This window comes from Ictidomys tridecemlineatus, chromosome 1 (genome assembly GCF_052094955.1).
Source record: "Ictidomys tridecemlineatus isolate mIctTri1 chromosome 1, mIctTri1.hap1, whole genome shotgun sequence".
Taxonomy (NCBI): domain Eukaryota; kingdom Metazoa; phylum Chordata; class Mammalia; order Rodentia; family Sciuridae; genus Ictidomys; species Ictidomys tridecemlineatus.
Genome location: NC_135477.1, coordinates 150,479,624 through 150,501,840, shown reverse-complemented (window position 1 = coordinate 150,501,840; position 22,217 = coordinate 150,479,624). Strand labels below are relative to the sequence as shown.

At 49.6% G+C, this 22,217-nt stretch overlaps 4 protein-coding genes across 17 annotated transcripts in view; 2 read left to right on the top strand and 2 right to left on the bottom strand.

Moving 5' to 3' along the window:
* The window catches only part of Nsd1 (nuclear receptor binding SET domain protein 1), a 156,888-nt gene extending 147,874 nt beyond the window's left edge, over nt 1-9,014 (top strand). For 13 of the 14 annotated variants that reach the window (XM_040272116.2, XM_040272118.2, XM_005333164.4 and 10 more), the window contains 2 exons: nt 793-997; nt 2,617-9,014. In XM_040272116.2, coding sequence (XP_040128050.1) covers nt 793-997; nt 2,617-4,241 — 1,830 coding nt within the window. In that variant the 3' untranslated portion in view covers nt 4,242-9,014. Of the gene's footprint in view, nt 1-792; nt 998-2,437; nt 2,476-2,616 lie in introns of all 14 variants that reach the window. The other variant, XM_078049329.1, reaches the window with a different exon arrangement.
* A 1,335-nt stretch (nt 9,015-10,349) lies between these two features.
* Nucleotides 10,350-12,624, bottom strand: Rab24 (RAB24, member RAS oncogene family). The gene is made up of 8 exons (XM_005333166.4): nt 12,108-12,624; nt 11,956-12,024; nt 11,649-11,727; nt 11,477-11,544; nt 11,294-11,393; nt 11,023-11,073; nt 10,823-10,885; nt 10,350-10,709 (listed from the first exon to the last, which is right to left on the bottom strand). Exons 1-8 carry the CDS (start codon nt 12,222-12,224, stop codon nt 10,645-10,647), a joined length of 612 nt encoding a protein of 203 aa, XP_005333223.1. The 5' UTR covers nt 12,225-12,624; the 3' UTR covers nt 10,350-10,644.
* Nucleotides 12,625-12,650: 26 nt separating this feature from the next.
* Nucleotides 12,651-16,265, top strand: Prelid1 (PRELI domain containing 1). The gene is made up of 5 exons (XM_005333167.4): nt 12,651-12,940; nt 13,496-13,721; nt 15,168-15,281; nt 15,385-15,463; nt 15,716-16,265. The coding sequence occupies exons 1-5, from the start codon at nt 12,849-12,851 to the stop codon at nt 15,865-15,867; spliced, it is 663 nt and encodes a 220-aa protein (XP_005333224.1). The 5' UTR covers nt 12,651-12,848; the 3' UTR covers nt 15,868-16,265.
* Nucleotides 16,266-16,519: 254 nt separating this feature from the next.
* Mxd3 (MAX dimerization protein 3) lies at nt 16,520-21,169 on the bottom strand. The gene is made up of 6 exons (XM_005333169.5): nt 20,618-21,169; nt 20,255-20,360; nt 19,642-19,671; nt 19,399-19,513; nt 17,079-17,253; nt 16,520-17,002 (listed from the first exon to the last, which is right to left on the bottom strand). Exons 1-6 carry the CDS (start codon nt 20,685-20,687, stop codon nt 16,887-16,889), a joined length of 612 nt encoding a protein of 203 aa, XP_005333226.1. The 5' UTR covers nt 20,688-21,169; the 3' UTR covers nt 16,520-16,886.
* Nucleotides 21,170-22,217: the final 1,048 nt, after the last annotated feature.

Below are 22,217 nucleotides of genomic sequence, written 5' to 3'. Positions count from 1 at the left end.
TGAGAAATGGGAATCACTGTGGGCTATTAATACATAGAATAGAGTGGAGCTTGGTTAAGCCTTGTTGATTGGTCCTGTATGTTTCTAGGGTAAGATGAATTATGTGATGACAGCCCTGGGGTTTGGACTCCAGGGAATAAACAGAAAAACTGCTAGTTGTTGGGGTGTTGTAGGCATTAACCCAATTTGATTTAAAGATGCAAACCTTGATGAGGGCAAAGATCATAATTAGTTTTCTGTGCCTTCTTGACAATGTTCAGTGATTTGTTAAATAAGTTTAGCAATGCATATGAACTCACAGAAGTCTTTAGCTTTGAAATTAGACATAGAAATGACACATAAGGCTGGGGCCTTATGTGTTAACAAAAAGCACATTTTTCTCTTATTTCATTCAAGTGAAAAGAGTTGGTGATAACAAAAATGGAAATTAATACTACCCAATATCTCATATCTGATGTGCCAGTTGCCTTTCCTGTATTTTCTCTAATCTTTGCAACAGTTTTTTTTTTTTTTTTAAGAGAGAGGAGAGAAAGAATTTTAATATTTATTTTTTTTAGTTTTCGGCGGACACAACTTCTTTGTTTGTATGTGGTGCTGAGGATCGAACCCGGGCCGCACGCATGCTAGGCGAGCGCGCTACCGCTTGAGCCACATCCCCAGCCCCTTTGCAACAGTTTTTGAGAACCATCTTCCCAGAGTAGAGACTGAGGCTCAGAGTATATAGTTAACCTATTCAAGATGATATAACCAAGTTATTGACAGAATGCTGATTGTTCATTCTCTGACCTCTAGAATCAACCTATTGCTACAGAAGAAAAATCAAAGAAATTCAAGAAGAAGCAACAGGGGAAGCGCAGGAGCCAGGGTGAAATCACTAAGGAACGAGAAGATGAATGTTTCAGCTGTGGGGATGCTGGTCAGCTCGTCTCCTGCAAGAAACCAGGCTGCCCAAAAGTTTACCATGCAGACTGTCTTAATCTGACCAAGAGACCAGCAGGTTGGTACAAGAGTCCATTCGTAGTTCTGTTTGTTCTCTGCCAGAATTCTCAGAGTTTGATGCCAGTTGCTTTAATGTACAACAAAGTGCCATTTGGTTTGTTTGTGTAAAGTGCTGAGGGTTGTGGTCCATGTTTTCCTTCTGGAAATATGTGACAACAAAGTCTTAGAATCCTAGGCTATAGAGAAGGGAACAGAATGTGGCTATGGGTCAAATACTTTACTTCCATTTACAGTTGGTTTTCTTCTCATAATGAGCATGATGAAACAGATTTACTTTTGGTGAGATGACATGTTTCAAACAATTGAAGGCGGGCTGCAAGTATGGTTCAATAGAAGAGCTCTTACTTACCTAGCACATACAAGCCCCTGATTTGATCCCCAGCACCAACAAAGAAAAGAAAGTTAGGGATGAAGGAGCTGAGTGGAAAGGCAGGTTTTCTGACTTCAAAGCCACTAAGTCATATAATCTTTCCAGAGAAAGAAAGATTGAGAACAAAGTAGAGCCTTTGTGTTGTTCCATGTAAGATGACATGACATCCTTTTAGCCAGTCCATGCCCCACTCACCCTTACTAGGGTCCTTCTTCCTTATGAAAAAGACTTTTTCCTTGAAAAAAATTTTGATTAACAGTTAACGTGATAAAGCTTCTCAGGCAAATGCCTTGCCCAGGAATTTATGGTTGGAGAAGTTAATAACCTTTGGGCAGTGATTTGGTATTTGAGAATTTAAGGGAAAATTTAGACATGTTGACTATTTTAAAGGTCCAAAGAGAGAGACCAGTAGAGAGCCATTTTATGGTGAGGCAGTTATACATGACTATGGGCTTGCTTCCAAGAAGTACGAGAAAAGTAGAGAACTTTGAGTCAGTTACTCAGGGTGGTAACAACACATGATAGAATTGATTTTGCCTGTGTGCTAACAGTGAAGTCTAGCAGCACAGTTTATTTGTGGGTTGGAACACTGTCCATAGTCAAGTGTCTCAGGTTTCATGAAATGGGGATAAGTATAGATGGAAGCTCAGGTTAGCTTTGAATCTTTTCTACTTGCCATTCAGACAACACAGACCTAAGTTTTGTGTAGTTTCAAGACTTAGATTTAACAAAGGTAAGTGTACTTCCTTTTTTTTTTTTTTTTTTTTTTGCATCTGTATATCTTTTTCCTATTTCTGTTAAATAAGTAGGAGTATAAATAGCTGTGATGTTCCTCTTGGAGTTGAATATTTTTAAGCTGTTGAGACAAGTGGATTTTGCAAAACTATGAAAGTAATATCTAAACACAATGTCTAAGAAGAGATTTGGGGTTTGGTTGGTTTTTTTTATTCTTTTTCTCCTTGTTGGAAATAGTCATAGAGATATGGATTTACTCCTGCTTGTATTTAGTTGCTGCTTAGTTGCTCAACCTTGATACATTGCTGTTATTTTATGTATTGTTTTGTGCAGAAGAGGAAGCTGAAATTCTGGGGAAGGAGTGATGGCAGGTGAGTGGCATGAATTCCCTGAAGAACTGGCAGTTTGAAGGAGGCTTTGCAGTCAGTCACTCCTGTGTACCAGTCCCGGGGCCACAGCCCATCTCACATGCATCTCTTTTCCCTAAGCTTTGTTCACTCCTGTGTTTTCAGGGAAGTGGGAGTGCCCTTGGCACCAATGTGACGTCTGTGGGAAAGAAGCAGCCTCCTTCTGTGAGATGTGCCCCAGCTCTTTTTGCAAGCAGCATCGGGAAGGGATGCTCTTCATTTCCAAACTTGATGGGCGTCTGTCTTGTACTGAACATGACCCCTGTGGGCCCAACCCTCTGGAACCTGGGGAGATCCGTGAGTATGTGCCTCCCCCTGTGCCAATGCCTCCAAGCCCCAGCTCACGCCTGGCAGAGCAATCATCAGAAATGGCTGCTCAGGGGCCCAAGATGTCAGATAAGCCACCGGCTGATGCCCATCAGACGCTGCCACTCTCCAAAAAAGCTTTGGCAGGGACTTGTCAGAGGCCAGTGCTATCTGAAAGACCTCTGGAAAGAACTGACTCCAGCTCCCAGCTTTTAGATAGGGTCAGAGACCTTGCTGGATCAGGGACCAAATCCCAGTCCTTGGTATCCAGCCAGAGACCACTGGACAGACCACCAGCAGTGGAAGGACCAAGACCTCTGCTATCTGACAAACCCTCTCCAGTGACCAGCCCAAGCTCCTCACCCTCAGTCAGGTCCCAACCACTGGAAAGACCTCTGGGGACAGCTGACCCAAGGCTGGATAAATCCATAGGTGCTGCCAGCCCAAGGCCCCATTCACTGGAGAAAGCCCCAGCCCCAACTGGCCTGAGACTTCCACCGACAGACAGACTGCTAGTCACCAGTAGTAGTCCTAAACCCCCAACTTTCGACAGGCCCCCAGACAAATCCCATGCCTCTTTGTCCCAGAGACTTCCACCTCCTGAGAAAGTACTATCAGCTGTGGTGCAGACCCTGGTAGCTAAAGAAAAAGCACTGAGGCCCGTGGACCAGAATACTCAGTCAAAAAACAGAGCTGCTTTAGTGATGGATCTCATAGACTTAACTCCTCGCCAGAAGGAGCGGGCTACTTCTCCTCATGAGATCACACCACAGGCTGAGGAGAAGGTGCCTGCATTGGAGTCCAGCTCGTGGTCTGCCAGCAAAGGTCTGGGGCATATGTCTCGAGCTCTGGATAAAGGCAGTGTGTCAGATCCTCTTCTCCAACCATCTGGGAAAACAGCACTCCCTTCAGAGCACCCCTGGCAAGCTGTTAAATCACTCACCCAGGCCAGACTTCTTTCTCAGCCTCCTGCCAAGGCTTTTTTATATGAGCCAGCAACTCAGGCCTCAGGAAGAGTTCCTGCAGGGGCTGAGCAGACCCCAGGGCCTCCCAGTCAAGCACCAGGCCTGGTGAAGCAGATGGCCGGAGGTCAGCAACTACCTGGATTTGCTGCCAAGAGTGGGCAGTCCTTCAGGTCTCTTGGGAAGGCCCCAGCCTCCCTCTCCACTGAAGAGAAGAAGTTGGCAACCACAGAACAGAGTCCTTGGTCCCTGGGAAAAACTTCATCAGGGGCAGGGCTCTGGCCCATAGTGGCTGGACAGACGTTGGCGCAGTCTTGCTGGTCTGCTGGAAGCACACAGACATTGGCACAGACTTGCTGGTCCCTTGGAAGAGGGCAAGACCCCAAACCAGAGCAAAATACACTTCCAGCTCTTAATCAGGCTCCTTCCAATCACAAGTGTGCAGAGTCAGAACAGAAATAATACCAGTAAATGTTATATGACCTTACAAGCTGCCCCCAGGGTACCATTTGGAGAGGGGAATCTTTGTTTCTTCTTTTTGCCCCTTGAAAAACAGACCTACCCAACACTTTTCCACTGTTATTCTTTCCTTATATCCCAACACTCAGAACTCTTGTGACATTAGCCAGTGGGGGCTTATGGTTGTGTGAACCATGTATGGAAATCCAGTTGGCTCCAGCCAAGGAAACAGACAGACTTGAGTCTCTTGCCCCCAACTTTTACACATGGTCAACTTAAAATAAAAAGTCCACTTTGGAGTCAAGCATGGAATTCAATTCCGCTGGTCAAGTTGGAAAGTTTAATGGGCTCTTGGAGCTATTCCCCAGCCCAACAGAGCTCTGTGGAAGATACCCTTAGAACCCATGGGAGGAACTGATGTTCATTCAAATCAGTGGCCCCTCCCTGAGCATTCATATGTGCTAGGCCAGGGCTTGTCACTGATGAGTGATACAGAGATACATAAGATTTGATCCATGAGAGCCTAACTTGTCTGCCTGGGTTTCCAGGCTGCTTTCAAGAACTTTTTACCAGGAAACAGTAGGAAATACTGAGGGGCCCTGGGTTTCCATGCTCATTTTGAAATGTTCTTTGTGGCTATGGTGAGCAAGTATCTCCTGGTTGGGACATGCATGCATGTATGTACATGCATGTATCTTCAAAGCTCTCCTCTATAGGCAGAAGGGTACTGTATCAAGGCCAAAGAGGACTGTTGGCTGGCACATCTATGCTGCTTCTGTCTACATTGTGCAAAGTCTGAAGACTTGTACTTGGAGCAGCAGCTAGCTAGTAGAGGGAGCTTGACTATGAGAATGTAGCTTTCCAGCAGTGGAATTAGGCAATTGGCAAGCTTAACTTTTTTTCTACCAGTTTTCCTCCTTTTACATCAACCCACCCTATTCCCATTTCCTCAAACACTCAGGTGCTTTCAGATTTCAGTCTCGGGCAGTGGACATAGGGAATTTCTGGCAAGCTCTTGTCTAGACATACCAGCTTTAGGAAGGGTGCCAGATGCTGATGGAAAATTATTTCTCCCTTGGTCCTTTGCCCACCTAACTGAATTGAGGGAGCTAGTTCTTCACCTCCCTGAGAATTGCTGTGCTCTCTATTGAGATCACCTGCCTGCTGACTTAGCTCAAGGCAAGCCAGAATCCTTCCCTAAGACTGGAGAGATGTGTTGTGTGGAGCAATGTCCAGTCTAAGAGATGACTCCTCATAACTGCTGATTATCTGTTACTGCTGCCCTGAGCTGGGGCCCAAGGGCTGGGAAATCTGTTGGTGCTACCCTGCCCTATCATTCACCCAGCTCACTGACTGCCAACAGGAAATGCTGTTTGGCTAGTTTTCTCCCAATCACCCACCCCCACCTTTGTCCCTAGACCAAACATGTTTACCTCTCTGCTTTGCCAACTCAGCCAGCAGCTTTAGCCAACAGGCCATCTTCTGGCCCAAATGTCTCCCAGCCTTTCTGTCTCAGTTAATGACTTTTACACTCTGAACAGGATTCTGTATTTTGTCCCAGTTTCCTTCTCCTAAGTTCTTACTGAATTCCCATCACTTCCAAGGGGAAGGAATAATAGTTATAGAAGCATTTGCGCTTTATATAAAGATTGAAAATAGAATCTACTTTTATTTCCCAAAGTCTGTCTCTGGGATTGAGACACGTGAACTCAGGCAGAGGGATGTGGCCGGGCAGGGCTGTCCCAAATTTAGGGGCCTATCCCTGCACTTCACTGAGACCTCAGAATCTCCTCTGAATTCCCCCTGCCTAGTTCTCCCCTTTCATCCTCTCTTCCCACATCATCAAAGAGGAAAATCTTTGTTCAAATGGAAGAGAAAACGTAAAGCATATTATTATTTTCTTTTAAATAATTTTAAACCATGAAAAAGATATTTTTAACAAAATTCACCCAGAACATTACAGTTCACTATATTAAGTATTTATCATGTGTGAGAATAATAAATATATAACTGCAGCTAGTAGGCCCCTTTCCTAATCTCTTAGATTGTGTGAATAGGTTTGCTTGGTGCCAGTCCTGTGCCTGTTGCTCTCCTGTCATCTGTAGTTGTGATCAGAAAAAGATATCTGCACTGCACTGTCAAAAAAAATCCTTTCACTATGTTATGTGTTCAATTACCGTAGCTCTTTGTTTCATGAAATAAACTGTGAATTTGGGCGGGTGGGGGGCGTGCAGGCTATGTAAAAAATTTAAGTGGAGAAGTTTGATCCCAAACTAGCTTCTCTGAAGTAGGCTTTGGTAGGTAATTGACTGACAGCTGTCTAGAAATGTCTCACAGGACAGGAGGAAGTGAGAGATAAGGGGCCGAGCCACTTTAGGCTACTTTCTGGTTTTGTTTTGGTTCTTTCCATTCTCCACCATTCACTGGAGGCTTGGTTCTAGAGCTGCCTGGGAAAACAACTTGAGCTATGCACTTGGTTGGAGGGGACAGTTCTTAATGGATGAATAGCCAGGCCTTTGCCCAGGGCTACTGAAAAGACTAAGGTTGTTGAAAATGGAAACTAGAAATTTGAGCCTTTGGGCCCACTGATAATGTATGTGATAGTGGAGAGTTGAAATCATGGAAGCACTCACTATCCAATAGAAGCAGAGTCAACAAAACTGCTCGAAAATGACTCATTATGAAGGTGGGGAAAGGATGACCCTACATCCATTTTTGGCTTCAGGAAAAGTCTGCAATGAGACCTTTCTTCAAGGGAGTTTGAATTGGCAGTTAAAAGGAACTCTTTTATCTTAGAAACTTCTGATCCTTGTGCAGGATGGTATATTTTGGTGTTTGTTATTTGGCTAAGTGCTTGGAAACTAGGAGCTCAAGAGAGTCTACCTGTGAGTAAGCTCCCCAGCCAGGAAGTATTTTCAAGGGGCAAGCCAAAGGTGGAAATGCCCCATAGGTAGCTAGGAAACTAATACCTCTCCTAGCCCTGTTAAGTCAGGAAAAAAAAAATTATGGAAACTGTTGAAATTTACATTCAAAGCCTCATTTGCTCCGCATGTAGGAGCCAACCCTCCTTCTAAAAGAAAATAGCTATTATTGCTACAAAAGCATCCATAGTTTTAGAAATATGCTTTCCTCTACAGTTATTGAGTTCAACATTAACTTAAATCACTGTGTCAATCCTCTGCTAAACCAAATCCACATTTCTGACATTAATAAGATTTTATTCTTCACATCCACCACCCCACACTATCGTCAGGGCATGAAGTGTAGTAGCAACCCTCCCTGGCTGGGCACTGTCTGCTCACTGGAGCTGGACTCCTGGTTATATTCTAATGTTGCCTGGTGAAAGCAAAGGGCAGAAAGGAGGTCTGGTCCTGGCAGCTTCTCTTGTGAAAAGCAATCGGAAAAAACACTAAACTTGATGGGTTTTACCCATAGCTCCTATAAAAGCGGGTTTTCTCTTAAGGCTTTTCTTGGGATATTGTCATCCTTCCGGGATTTGTCATCAGGTCAGGGGGCCCAGTGTCCTAACTTCTGAGATCACAGTAGGAAAGGAGCTGCCTCAAGCGCTTTTCCTGTTGAGTAACATTTAAGCTGTTTGTGTGTGTTAGACATTCCAGGTCATTTAGAGCTAGGTAGCTGCTACAGGAGCTTTGGCTGTAGCCAGTTCGCTCTCAGCTGATTTCCTAGGCCAGTGCAGCAGGGCCAGAGATTGCTGTAGTGTAAATTGAAGTATGAATAGATAAATGCTTTGTACACAAAAATGTAATGATGGTGCTAATTTCATGGTATAAATAAGCACTGCCAAGGGTTGAAGGACTGGTAACTTGAGAAATCCAAACAGGTTCCTGTTTGAAAGAAAGAGATTTCACATAGCAAGATTTCTTGGAGGCCCTGTGAGGGGTGGGGAGAAGGCAGTGTCTCAGTAAAGCCTGCACCCAGCCCTGGAGTGGTCCAGCACAATCCAGAGGTGGAAGAGATCCTGTATCCAGATGATGGTGGCCATTGAGTTTCTCAGGTCTGGGGTCACCTTGTCCGTAGCCTCCGTCCACACTGCCTAGAACACGTTGGTAGAGAGCTCTGGGTGTGGGGTCTCCCTCCATTACCTTCTGCCCCTCTGCCTCTTCCACTCTTATGGGAACACCTCTATTGTTTATGAAGATTAAGGGTATTATTTCTTAAGGAAGTGGAAAGAGTTTATTTTAATTAGAAATCCACAACCTCAGAAGAAATGTTTCCTATCAACATAAGCAAAGCAACACATGTTAAACTCTTCTGTACTCCTTTCCCTAGGGCTACCTTCCCAGGAGTTTCAGAACATTGGGCTACTGAGGGGCTCTAGGGATAGCACTTGGGATTTCAGCACAGCCTCATGGACAGGGGCAAAAACAGGGAGCAGAATAGAGTCCTGGTGTATTAGGTTTCCATGGCGGGCAGAACAAGCAGTCTTAAGGATGAGGTGGTGCTGCCTGTGTGTGCATGTAGGTGAATGTGGAAGGTGAGTGAATGCAGCACACAGAAGCTCATGGAAGAGCAGCTTTCTAGGTCTTGGCAAAGAAACAAGCTGACAAGAGATCTTTATATTTTTAAGAAGAGGGGGCAGGGGGTTCAGCCAAGGTCCATCTCTGTTTTCCCCACTCCCCCACAGATTGTCAGCTGGAAGTGAACTCCTAGTGAAAAAGAGGGGAACCCTGTGCTAGGAGTTCCCATAAACATGTACTGTAATTCTTTGTATATAGAAAAAAAATTACTGTAAAGTAAAGTTTAACTTTACTCTTATGGCCCTTGCCCTGTGTTTTGTTTTATTGTCCGTGGGGAGACACAGCCCGACAAAGGATTGGTTTTGGGTGAGAGCAGGAGCCAATCCCAGAGATAGTTCCCTGGTGGGAGGGGGCATGGCAGAAGGGAGCCCTTCCTCCAGGCACTTCATGGGAGTGGTCTGGATTTCCTCCCAGGTGCCCCTGCTTGACTTAAAGCATCTTTCCCTTTTGTTGGGAGGTGTCTGGTATCAGTTTCAGCCCCCTCAACAGGAAGTCTCCATCACTCAAGAAGGAAGGGTATTTTGAGGAATTGGTTTTAAAAAGAGAAGTGAAACTAAAGCACTTTCTGAGTATGAGTTTCATCATGTTAATTATAAACTCTTCAGAGACAGGTATTGGGCACTGCAAGGTCTCAGCCAAGGCCTAAAGGCAGGAAAGCAAGGGCAAAGAGTGAGCTGGAAGGCAAAGCCCCTACACTCTCTCCCCTCCAATACCATAACAGGCCACAGTACACGCCTCCTGTTTGAACAGGAAGTGTCAGCCCTGTTTACACTAATACCTGGCACTTCAGAAATATTTGGACCTCCAAAACCCAATACTTTTGGGAACCTTTGGGAGTTTGCCTCTCCTTCCCTAGCCCTAAATTCCCTGTTCTTCCACGAAAACCTTCAGGGAAGGAGTTGGGAAACGTTCAGTACTAGAATACTCCTCACTTAGGATTGTCACAATGTTGAGGTAGCAGTCATTTCATTTTACGGATGAAAAGCTCAAACTGAAGAATTAAGTTGCTTTTCTGCACTAGCAGCTGAATTAGATCTGAATCTGGATCCATAAAACCTTTCTGTCTTTCAGACCATTATTTTTCCTACCAGTAAATAACACTCTAGGGTGTCATTGGGAAACCCAGGATCTGAGTCATAGGCCTAACCCACACACCCAGACGTGACAGATGCAGCAGAGGTAGCCTCTATCTTTAGGGAAGAGTGCCTGAACCTTCTCTGGACACAACTTAAGTGCTATCTTTGTTCCTCTTGGCACCCAGAAAGAACTGTGAGCTTTGCATGACCCATCCCCTGCCTCTAACCTTGTTTGCCCCAACAAAAGAAAAGAGCTGGGGACACAGCTTATTGGTAGAGCCCTTGCCTACCACACACAAACCCTGAGTTCAGTCCCCAGTACAAAAGGGTAAAGGGAGCTCCAATAGCTCATTGAAAACCCTGGGCAAAAGTTACTTGGTTTCTCAAGGAAAATAAGAATTTGGAGGAGCCTTAACAGGAAGTGAGGCCAGCCAGGTGGCACCAGAAGGAACTAGGTGTCTTGACACCCAGTCCACACAGCAGGGAAAAGGGCTGAGTGTGATTCACAGTGCATTGATTTTATTTACAGATCAGAAGCCACTTAAAATATATCTGTAGACACAAGTGCTGTCCAGGGCAGAAGTCTGGGATCCAAATCAGCCCTTAGCTCTCTTATGCCCACAGTCAGCCCAATGCTGCCTCCATTCCATGGGCCAGCACAGGCAGGTGCCACCTCTGCTGCTGTGGGGACCAAGGGTAGCTAAGACATTGGACCACCCAAGCCCTTACAAGAGCTGGGTCTAGGGCCTCTAGGGAATTCCTTTTATTCCCCCAGGCCAGGTGAGTGGTGACTCAATGATGACAACAGCTGTAGAAGTAGGGATTTGCCTTCTGGCCCAGATCCACGCCCTTGTCCTCTGCCAAAGAGAGAGGTGGCATTTCAGCACCATTGTGGTGGGGGGATCCCGCAACTCAAGAAGAGGGATAGAGCCCTAGAGGAAGTCTCCATAAAGGCTGGGAAAGCACACACCTGTCATCACCTGGAAGGCTGCCACACTGACGTAATCCTCTGCCACTTTCTGGAAGAGCTCGTCTGGCAGGAAAATGATGATTGGTGAGGGCCTGATGCCAGCATCCCTGGGATCTCCCAGTGACCCAGCCCTCTGGGTTCTATCCTGCTTCCTCTGGTAAACCATCCTATTCTTCTTGAGGCCCCAGGACAGCACTCACCCACACTCTGACCTGTCTTGCTGGATGTTTCAAAGAGCTGGGCTTTGATATCTGCAAAGAGAAATGACTAAGGGTTCACACCTGAGAATTAGGTCAACATAAACAAGGAGAAGGCTAGCAGTTCATGGTGTCTCCTAGACTCCACAGGTTCGAGGAAGACAAAAAGCCCTCCTACTGCACCTTGCCAAGGCAGACAAGGTCCCTGTTCCCTATAACCCACAAAAACAACCCCCCACCCCCACCCCGACCCCAAGGGCTGAGGAGCAGCTACTGTCTGCATAGTCCTGGACATCATGGAAGTCCACACGGCGGCGGCGCCGGTCTTCCTCCAGCAGGTCACTCTTGGTGCCACACAGGTAGATTTGACAGCCCTGGAGCAGAAGACAAAACCAGGTTCACTCCCACAGACAAAGAGTCTCAGCCCCTGGTCTTTTAGTGAGGTCTGGCCACATACCTCCTCTAGGCTGCGCAGCTCTTTCACCCAGAACTTTGCTCTTTCAAAACTGCTGCTGTCAGTGAGGTCTTGGTATGGAGCATGCAGGAAACACAAGCACGGATCAAGGGCTGTTCTGAGGCCAGCCTGTCATCCAACCCTTGCAATAAAGAAGAGCCCAGAACCCCCATACCGTAGCAGACGATGGCAGCCTTAGCCCCGCGATAGTAGATTCTGCTCATGGCCTCATAGCGCTCAGAGCCTGCTGTGTCCTGAAAGGCAGAGGAAGGCCCAGCCCTGGCCGGAGTTACTTAACTGGGCTACTTCCCAAGATTGAAAACTAAGCCTGTGTCCTCCAGATCCCCATTTTCTAGGTGAGGAAATTGGGGTCTGGAGAAAAGAAATGGCCTCTACGAGGCCTCCAGCTAGCCAGTGATAGATCAGGACCCAGGCCGCCTCAGCAGTGGTTTTCCCCAATAGCAGATGTCCATAGGACTTACCCAAATACCCAAAGTCACCGTCCGGTCTCCAACCGACATCACTTTGGCCACGAATGCAGCCCCGATAGTCTGCAATTAAGGGGAAGAGATCAGGACCGCAGGTGCAGGTTGGCTGCCTCCTACTCGTGCCGCTCTGGGAGGGTTGCACTCACGTTCTGATAGGGCCCCACCAGGAAGCGGTCGTGCACGTATCGTTCCACCAAGCTTGTCTTGCCCACGTACTCCTTGCCCAACATCACCACCTTGACGTCCACGCGCTGCCCGCTCATGCTCCCCGGGCGGCCTCACCCACGTAAGGGTCCGCTCCGCCCAGCCTCAGACCCCGACCCCAAGCGCCTCGCACCTCGACAGCGCCCCTGAATGGCCCGGCCAAACCGGCCCCGGGCGCCGAGTGTTCCTCCAAGACACCCCAGAGCCGTGGCGGCCTGGGAGCGCGCGGGCAGCGCCCTCCACGGCGCCGCACGCTGCGGTGCAGCTCGTCGCTCGTCACTCCTTAGCCCTCCCGCTCGCTTGCTCGCTCGCCTGCCCGAGCGGCTTAGGCTGCACTGCTGCCCAGGCTTCAATTCCGCCCAGATTCACAGCCGAACTTGGGGTCTCCCACAACCCAGTTCCACTCCGCAGCACCGCGTCTCCCGCGGGAGGGGCGGGAGGGGGCGGGGTCGTCAGGTCACGTGGCACGGACCGGAAGCGGCGAGACTGAGCGGCGGCGCCGGAAGTGGTGCGCGGCTGTACAATCCCTCATGGCGGCAGCAGCAGCGATTTGGGTGCGGCGCAGTGGTGACTGACTTGCGAGCCTGGCGGGCGTGCGCCGAGCCCCGGCCCGGCCTCCGCGTGCCCCCCGGGCTCTGCACCCCTGATGCTGCGCGGGTGCTGAGCCCGCCCCGGCCGGGACGATGGTGAAGTATTTCCTGGGCCAGAGCGTGCTCCGAAGTTCCTGGGACCAAGTGTTCGCTGCCTTCTGGCAGCGGTACCCGAATCCCTATAGGTACGTGAGCCAGGGAAAAGCAGACCTCCTTCTCGCCTTGCTATTTGGAGATCGAAGTGTGGGCAGCCCCTCAGTAATGGGACCAGGAAAGACTAGAGTCTTGACATGAGGGATCTGCGGAACCGTGGCGGTCCTTAGAGGACGGAGGAGACCTTATCGGGGAAGCGGCCAGGCCGCGCCTGCAAGATCCTAGAAGAAGGCTGGTCCTGGGTGATGATTTACTTGAGGCCGTAGTCTGAGGTTCTTTCTTAAGGTGCTGAGGCTAGGAACAGGCGGCGGCACAGTAGTTGGGAGAGAACTTGGGTTGGAAATCCGGGCATTTGCCAGACCTGAAGCCACCCCCGTTGCAAGGCCCAGGAATTCACTTCAGGGAGGAGGCGGGAGTTGGAATTTGCCCTAGGATAGGTTCAAGGTACTTTTAGTTCTGAATTACAGCACAAATCACTCTGCAAGATTGCAGGAAGATAAGGAGAGAGGCTCCCAACAGGAACCCCAATAGACGGTCTGTTTAGGGGGGGGAGTTTTCTAAGGGTCCCCCTTCACTGACACCTGCAGCAAACATGTCTTAACGGAAGACATAGTACACCGGGAGGTGACCCCTGACCAGAAGCTCCTGTCCCGGAGACTCCTGACCAAGACCAACAGGATGCCCCGCTGGGCAGAGCGACTGTTTCCTGCCAATGTTGCTCACTCGGTGTACATCCTGGAGGACTCTGTTGTGGACCCACAGAATCAGACCATGACCACCTTCACCTGGAACATCAACCATGCCCGGCTGATGGTGAGACTGCTCTTGATCCGCACAAAAGTAGACTGCTCCTCATGTACATGGCTAGAGTCATGAGAGACTGGGGCATGATTGGGTTACTGTGGAGCAATGGCTACAGGGTACAACCTCAGATTATCTCTTTATTTCAGCTGGTCAGCCTCTCTGGACCTGTCCTTTGACTCGTTCATGGGTGGGGGGGGGGAAGTGTTCATTTTACAGAGTTGTTGTAGGTACTAAACACAAACATTTATGTCATGTGTGACATACACTCCGGTTGGGCCCACAGAAGTGATGCTGAGGGAGGAAGGTAGCAGTTTTCACATAGGTGTCCATTAAGCCCAAAGATGCCCTGGATGTGCTTCAGCAGTTGACATTCTAAGCCCTTTACCTCGCTTTGACTGGAGACATTCCACATTTATCTCTCATAAAGGGATCTCTGCCTGAGATTTGGGGCAATGGAGTTCCACATACCTCTTTAAAAGCTTGAAAACGGGGCTGGGACTGTAGCTCAGTGGCAGAGCACTTACCTAGCATACATGAGGCACTGGATTCAAGCCTCAGCACCACATAAAAATAAACATAAAATAAAGGCATTCTGTCCATCTACAATTTTAAAAAATTAAATAAATAAATAAAAGCTTGAAAACCCATAGTTATGGTTAAAGGAACCATTCCACTGCATCTTTTCACATGTGAATACCCTGCAAACTTTCAGAAAATTATTCTTCTCAGCTTACTTTCATGATACCCTTGAGAGTTACATATTACTCATTTATGCCAAGATGAAAAGTTCAGAGAAGGGACGTGTCCTACAGTGTCACAAAGTGAGTGACTACCTTCCTCTGCCCAATGCAAGTCATTTCACATGACAGGATGAGGGTGCTACTTGGTAATGACAAAAACAGCAATCCATTCATGAAAAGTGTCATTAAGTATTATTCTGAAAGTAGCAATCCACTTTTTCCTTTCTGTTAATGAAAGCTGTGATGACTATCAGACATCTATTTGTATTTGGACTGTCAGAAAGCTCAAGAACTGCAGTGGGTGGAAGTTTGAGTTAAAAACAGCACATGTACCTAGATATAAAGGCCCCAAATAGTCCAGGGTCCCAGGATAGAAAGCCCTCTGCCTCTCCTAAGAGACCTCATGCCTTCTAGTGTTTTTAAGGGTCAGGAAAGGAGTTTACAGGGTAAAATGGTGTTGGGGATACAGTAACAGGAAGGAATGGATTTTCATTTCATGGCTTCTTTTTGTGAAAAGAGGCAGGGCTTCAGCTAAGTGTGGTGGCACGTGCTTTTAGTTCCAGCTATTCAAGAGGCTAAAGTGGGAGGATCACTGGAGCCCAAGAGTTTAGGGCCAACCTGGGCAATAATACAACAAAGAAGTCAGGGATCAAGTCTGTAGGTTGGTAAAGCAAAAGATGTCCCTGCAATGTGGGTGGCCTACCTTTCCACACAGGTGGTGGAGGAACGATGTGTTTACCGTGTGAACTCTGACAACAGTGGCTGGACCGAAATCCGCCGGGAAGCCTGGGTCTCCTCTAGTTTATTTGGTGTCTCTAGAGCTGTCCAGGTAAGCAATGTTGTGGGGTTTCTAGGGCCGAGGCTGTTGGCATGGGGGCTGGGCAGAAGTTAGTGGCCAGTTACCAGTCCTTCCCACCTCAATCTTTTGCCAGGAATTTGGTCTCGCCCGGTTCAAAAGCAATGTGACCAAGACTATGAAGGGTTTTGAATACATCTTGGCCAAGTTGCAAGGTGAGAATTCCGGGTGCTATCGGGGGGAGCTCATCAGGAGAGGCTGGGTCAGATCCTAGCTCAGCCTGACTTTCATAGACCCTGGACCAGTCATTACCCTGCTCTGAGCCTGAGACTTAATATATACCAGGTAGCAAATGTCACCTTTCCAAAGGGGTCAGGCCTCTACTAGGCAACTGGCATGGCTGGGGAATGTAATTAGGTGGGGCCTCTCGGCACCATATGAAGCTAGCCTCCTGCCCTTTATTCTAGGTGAGGCCCCTTCCAAAACACTTGTTGAGACAGCCAAGGAAGCCAAGGAGAAGGCAAAGGAGACAGCACTGGCAGCTACAGAGAAAGCCAAGGACCTTGCCAGCAAGGCTGCCACCAAGCAGCAGCAGCAGCAGCAGCAGCAGTATGTGTAGCCAGGCTGGGCCCCTGTCACTGCCACAGCCCACCAGCCGGCTATGGGCTCCCTCTGCACCCTTTCATTGTACTTGATTATTAAAAATCAACTTCTAGCCCTCTCTGCTGTCTGGGTGGTGGGTTGGGGCAGGTGTCCTGTTCAGCATCTGCAGTACCAGGCACATATCTGAGCCCAGACTGCTTATTCTCCCATTGGGTAGCTGATGACAGGCACAAAGAGGGGCAGAGGTATGGGGACTTGCTCAAGGTCACAGGCAGTATGCAGGGGGGGTGTTGATAAACAATAGACTGTAAGCTCCAAGAGGGCAGGGCTCTTTGTTTTGTTCTGATGTGTCCCAAATACCTGGAAAAATATCTAGCACATAATAGGCACTCAATAAATATATGTTGAATTCAATCAGCCCCAGCTCTGGAGTCAGAAAGCTTTAGTATGGATCTTGACTCCACTGTTTCCTGGCTTTGGAACTCAGGCAAGTCACACCACCAGGCCTCAGTCCTACCACCCTTAAAGCCCAGACAGGACAGCCTCCAGGTTGTGAGGATCAAGTACACCACTCAGGATGGTGGTGGCAGCTGCTGATCTTATTTCCTCTTTTCTAGTTGTGGTTGTGACTTCCTCCATTTTTATCAGGCAAGACCATGGACGGGAAATTATGAAAGAAGCTTTTAATGAAAATACTGTACAGTATATGTAGGGCAAAGGCCAGAGGCCTTATTCAGGAATAAGAGGGTCCAAGAGGCTTCCTGCCCCTGCTGGAGCAGCAGAGCCAAGTGCTACAAAAACGCCTGGAAAGGCAGCCCAGGCCCAAGCTGCCTGCCCTGCAGAGCTCTGGGGGTGGTCTGGGTGCCTCCTCCCAATCGGTGGGGACTGCCTGGCAGCCAGTAGCAGGTTACGGGGAGTACCTGTTCCCACACGAGGGTCCTTTTAGTCCATTCCAACTGATGCCTCTGAGCAGCCCTCTGGGCTGCCTGGTGGGCTCAGCCCAGTGTGAGTAGAAGGCAATCAGAGTAGTGAGCGTCATAGCCAGTCACAGGTGCTGTGCGAGTAGCTGTGCTCCTGGCCCGCGCTGAAGCCCCGCAGCAGCTCGGCCTCACCCCCAAACACCAGGCTCTCCACATCCACCTCCAGCTCCTCTGCACAAGGAGGGTTCCAGTCAAAAGCCCTGGCCCACCCACACTGCCCAGGGCCCCTAGACTTCAAGCCACTCACCTTGGTCCGAGTCCGAGCGCTCAGAAGAGAGGCCTGAAGAGTCCAGGCTATCCGCTCGCAACCTCTCACCTACTGGCAGCCCCCGGAGCTGCTCCAGCTGCCTCTGCAGGCTCCGCTGTTTGCTGCGCAGCTTCTCCTTGAGCCGCCGAGCCCTCAGCTCCTGTTCCTCTAGCTTCTGTAGAGATGATAGGAGCAGGGGCTGGGGTCAGCATCCCAAAATGTGAACTTTGCCCATGTGCCACTTAGCAGTGGGCTACAGCCACATATACCTCTCCCTGCTCCAAACAGGCGGGCACATAAACCTGGGCCCCAGAGGGTTGTTGAATGTCCTCAGAAAGCAGCTCTCTCCTGTGTGTCACCCATCTGTGCTCTGGTCTAGATGGGCATGGCGTAGGAGACGCGCTAATCCCAAACACACTTGTGGGCTGGCAAGTGCACATTCACTCGAGGAGGCAGCCACCTCCAGGTTCCAGCCCATTGCTGCCACATGGCAACAGGCCCAGCACTGCCAGATCTCCCCATTTCTTTAAGAAGCTGGAAAGCCAGATTTTTCATGTCAGATGCCCTTTGAAATGTTGCCAACTAATTTAAATTATGAAAAAACTTCAGACTAAACAAAGGCTATCAGTTTGCAATTCCTGGTCAGGATCCTCCTGGGGCCCTAAGGCTCCAGCATTAACCTCCTCCCCTCATCCCTACATGAGTTTTGTCAGCCCTAATGTTCAGAATCTGGAAGTCTAAGGACCCAATCCTCGGTGGGCAGAGGACTGAATTTAGTCATTTCACAATAAGGGGAGATGGACTGGGGCTATCGCTCAGTGGTAGAGCACTTGCCTAGCATGTGTGAGGCCCTGGGGTCGATCCTCAGCACCACATATGAATAAACAAATAAAGTGAAAAACACATTGGCAACTAAAACAAAACAAAACAAAAACCCAATAAGGGACAGGGTATAGAAGGATAAGTAGGAGCTACCCAAAGTTGGGGGTAGGCACCATGGCAGAGGAGCCTGGCAAGCATGGAAAGTGTGGCTTTTTCTTTGGGGGATCGGGGAGAGACCAGTCCAAAAAAGCAGTCATGATAAGGCCTGGGTTGGAGAGGGCCTTGAGAATCATAATAAATAAGGAACTGAAGCTTTGTTTTGTTGGGATTCCTGTCAAGGTTTTCAGCTGGAGATGGGCCTGGGCACATCTGTGTATGGCCAAGATCATTCTAAAGCAAAGAAAAAGACAGTCTGGTAGAGGCCATATAGGAAAGAGGGAGGCCAGTGAAGAGGTTTGCATAAATTAGTCCAGAAGAGGGGTGATGAAGCTTCAAGGATGGGATGATTCCCAGGACCTGCCCATGGACATATCATCTACCAAGAAACTAGGCCAGGAAAGCACCATGTGATAAACGGGGACCCATTAGCCAACCAAAGTATTACTCAGCCACAGTGAAGGTGATAACAGGCACTTATGGGGCAGTGTAAATACTTCTTACATCTGGGATTTATTTGCTGGATGGCACTTGGATCTGTCTGCCATAGTGTCCAGTGCCTAAAATAGGGCCTGGCACAGCTAATGCTCAATAAATGTCTGTTGAAGGAAAGAATGCAAATGAGGGGGCCTGGGCCTGGATCTGTCTTTCCTCAGCACATAACTTTGCTGTGCCTCCTTCTCTTCGCCTGTCAAAAGAGCTAGGACAGGAAAAATCCTCTAATGTTCCCAAGGCTGCTTCTAATATGGGCATCCCTGGGGCTGCTTGGGCCTTGGCACCTGCACACTAACTCCTGTCCACTAGGGGGCGGGCAGCTCAGCCCAGGCAGTAGCAAGGGCCCTAGGAAGCCCAATGATTAGCTCCCTTAATCCCTTCTCCCTTCTGAATTCTGGAGTGGATGCCTCATAGGGTGGCATTTGGATAGATGAACAGCAGGTCTTGAAGGATAGGAACAGGGGAGAGTGGAAACCAACTCTCTGCAATGTAAGGGACCATTACATATGATTTATCATAGAAATTTTTTCAACAGCAATTCCCTCCCCACCAGAGGAGGAAGCAGAAGTCCAGACACAAGCCAAGTGACTTGCTCAAGGTCTCCAGGCTGGGATCTAAGTAGTAATAGCTGTAACAACAACGAACATTTACAGGGTGAATTCACTGAAGCCTCAGAACAACCCTCTGAACTATTTTTTGTTTTCCTTCCCATTTAATAGATTAGAAAACTAAAAGCACAGAGAACTGTCCCCAGTCTCATAGTTGGACTATGTTTGGCCCTTTTCCCTAGTTCCACCCAGGCCTCCCATGTCACACCTGGGGACACAGGGTGCCCCCCTCCACTTACCTGAATGTGCATCCTGGCTCTACGCAGCAGGTTCAATGTGGTGTATCGGGCACAGTCAGTCCCCAGGGGCATCTGCTGCTTCAGCTGCTCCAGGCATCGCTTCAGCTGGGCCCTCCTGTGGGGGAAGGGGTCTGGAGGGCAGTGCCAGCCGCACCTCACCAGCCAGAAGGACAGCAGGGAAGGCAAGACCAGACAGAGGTGGTTCCTGGGACCTGGTGCTGTCAGGACTGGGGTGGGACTCACCTACGCTTCTCCAGCTCGTTGTGCACAGACCTGTCAATGCCAAGGAGGATGAGGTGAGGGGCTGTCAACTACAGCCCACACCCTTAGCTCAGGGCCCCCTGTGACTCAAAAATCTACTACAAATGTCTGCCTCAGTCAATCCTCTTGTGGGGACCTTGGGTGGTTGTCCAAATGAGGCTCTCCTGCCAGCCTGGCAAGAAAGGTTTCCTGGACAGAGATGACAGGTGAACTGAGCACAAAACAGAGTTTCCCACACAGGGCAATGGAGGGAAAGGCATTCCAACTGGACGAAGCAGTGTACGCAGAGTGTTGAAGTACAACAGTAAAGAAATAAGCCTGTGGAGAAGAGAGTGGTTTGATGTGTGTGAGTGGAAACAGGACTCAGAACTGTCTTGTTCACAGTTCCTGTCACATCAAAGGTCCTGAAGTAGTCCTTGAATTCACAAAAAGGTGTATGGGGAGGGGACAGATGGCAGGAGAGCTTTGAATGCTTCCCGGATCGGGGTACCTAATCTATAAGATGCAAACGAGAAAATGAGCAGAGGAAAGACCGAAGAAGGACAGTGCCCATCCACCCTCCCTACACCACTCCCGACGCCTGCACCCTCCTTACCGCCCACTGTCCAGAGCTCCGGGAGCTTGCGGGTGTTGCTTCCTCCTCCTGTGGATGGGGCCCGGACTGCGATGCGGGCACAGGGACGCGTAGCCATGCTCTGCCTCTGCCAGAAAGAGGCAGAGCCCGCCCATGTCAAGCTAGGACTGGAAGGGGCCCCTGGCACATCAGGGTCAAGGAAGGGCTTCTGGCGCCGAGACCATCTCCCCAACCCTTCCCTACCCGACTGCCCGCGAACTCAGCTCTGAGTTGAGGGTGGATTATTGCCCTAATTGCCGTGCATCGTTCAAGTTGCATGCCAGGTCGTCCAGGCCCATGTCAGTGAGGTCTCCTTCAGGAGTCTAGCCCAGAGTTCTTCCTCACCTCTCTCACGGCGCTCCAGGAACTCAGCCGCTTGCAGCAGGACCTGGATGTTGCTAGACACAGGTTCCATGTCGGCTACAGCTGATGGCGGGCGGGCCTAGGGTGCTGGCCAGAGCTGCGGCCCCACCACTTTTGTTACAATGTAACTGACACAGGGCAACAAACACAGGCGCTCGGCCCCGCCCCCAGGATGCCCCGCCCTTGGGAACGCCCAGTCATTGGGACCGCCTCCTTGGAAAACACCCACCCTCTGCGAACCCGCCCGCCCACAAATGGCCAGGGACGCTCGCGGGGCAGGAGTTGGCGCCGGCTCAAGTCCTGGTCCTTGGGTGGACCCCTGGGCCAGGGTCCTGCGTCTTGTTCTCTTATCTCAGAGACCCCGCGGTTCCTTGGCATTACCAGCCCCATGGAGGTAGAGAGCCTTCACACAGAATACGGTGCTGCAGGGCCAATCGCTCCCCAGGAGGCCCGGGCTCTGGCGCTGCACGTGGGCGCCGCGGGGGCTGGGCCGGCCAGCAACCGCTAGCCCATTCGCTTGTTTCTGGCCTAGTCTTGCTGTTGTCATCTTCTGGGTGGGACCGGAGAGCCTCTGAGACACGATTGGCTGTCGCGTGGCCCCGCCCTCTCCCGCTGCTGGTTTACACGTTCGGGCGGGAAAAGAAGCAGGTTTCAAATTTGAAAACCCAGGCGATGGGGCGGGGTTGAGCAGCAACAAGGCGGCGATGCGCAGGCGCTGGCGGAGGCGGGGCGAACCCGGCCTCTGTGCTTGGTTAACTGTTCCTACGCCTGCCTGCGGTCTGGCCCCCCTGGGCCCGGTGGGGCCTCAGCTTCCTATCGTGTCGAATAGGAATAATCTTCAGGTTCCCCCACCTCGACTGCAGGGAAGCTATGTTGCCACGAAAAGTCAGGAGGATGAAAGCTTCCCAAGCCAGGCCATATCCTGGAAACATGCCGTCTGGCTTTTTAGGGAACCCTGGGTTCTGTGTGACACGAAGGCCCTGCAACAGAGGTTGTGGAGGATCAGAGCCAATGCCTATACAGTGCCAAGTATGAAGCAGCCACCGCTTTCTAAGACCACTTCTTCCTCTCTGGTTGCCTTTCTCAGAGTCCATGAGCCCTCCTCCACCCCTTCAGTGTGGTCTGGAAAGTGATAGGCAAGCGCTCTACCGGCCCTCAACTATGTCCCCATCCATCGCCTGGATCTTGCTAAATTGCCAAGGCTGACCTCAAATTTGCCATTCTCCTGCCTCAGCCTCCTGAGTATCTGGGAATATAGGCTGAGAATATAGGCATATGCATCCTCAGGGCTTATGAACCCTTCTAGAAAGTGACTTTAACCTTCTGGAGTTTTTGCTGTGCCTCTTAGGCCACTACCAGCTCAGGTGTAGCCACACCTATGGGACAGGAAGGTGAGAGCAGCTCTAAACAGGGTGGGGCATTACTGTGAAGCATGAGCAAACAGAAAAGGAGGAGGGTAATTACTCCAAAAAGGCATATCCCTAGGTAAACACAGGCACCTGTGAGTCAAGCCTCAGTTTCTTGGAGGTTCTCTAGAATCACTACCAGGAATCTCCAATTGCTCAAGTCAAGAACTGCTGCC

Excerpts from the sequence above, each read along its gene's own strand:
- Rab24 (XM_005333166.4), bottom strand. The coding sequence starts at position 12,224 with ATGAGCGGGCAGCGCGTGGACGTCAAGGTGGTGATGTTGGGCAAGGAG. Across the intron at positions 11,394-11,476 it reads AGCTGCGCAGCCTAGAGGAG|GGCTGTCAAATCTACCTGTG; the intron begins GTATGTGGCCAG and ends CTTCTGCTCCAG. Across the intron at positions 10,710-10,822 it reads AGCCTTCCAGGTGATGACAG|AGGACAAGGGCGTGGATCTG; the intron begins GTGTGTGCTTTC and ends TCTCTTTGGCAG.
- Mxd3 (XM_005333169.5), bottom strand. The coding sequence starts at position 20,687 with ATGGAACCTGTGTCTAGCAACATCCAGGTCCTGCTGCAAGCGGCTGAG. Across the intron at positions 19,514-19,641 it reads AACGAGCTGGAGAAGCGTAG|GAGGGCCCAGCTGAAGCGAT; the intron begins GTGAGTCCCACC and ends CTTCCCCCACAG. Across the intron at positions 17,003-17,078 it reads GCGCTCGGACTCGGACCAAG|AGGAGCTGGAGGTGGATGTG; the intron begins GTGAGTGGCTTG and ends CTCCTTGTGCAG.
- Prelid1 (XM_005333167.4), top strand. The coding sequence starts at position 12,849 with ATGGTGAAGTATTTCCTGGGCCAGAGCGTGCTCCGAAGTTCCTGGGAC. Across the intron at positions 13,722-15,167 it reads TCAACCATGCCCGGCTGATG|GTGGTGGAGGAACGATGTGT; the intron begins GTGAGACTGCTC and ends CTTTCCACACAG. Across the intron at positions 15,282-15,384 it reads GTGTCTCTAGAGCTGTCCAG|GAATTTGGTCTCGCCCGGTT; the intron begins GTAAGCAATGTT and ends ATCTTTTGCCAG.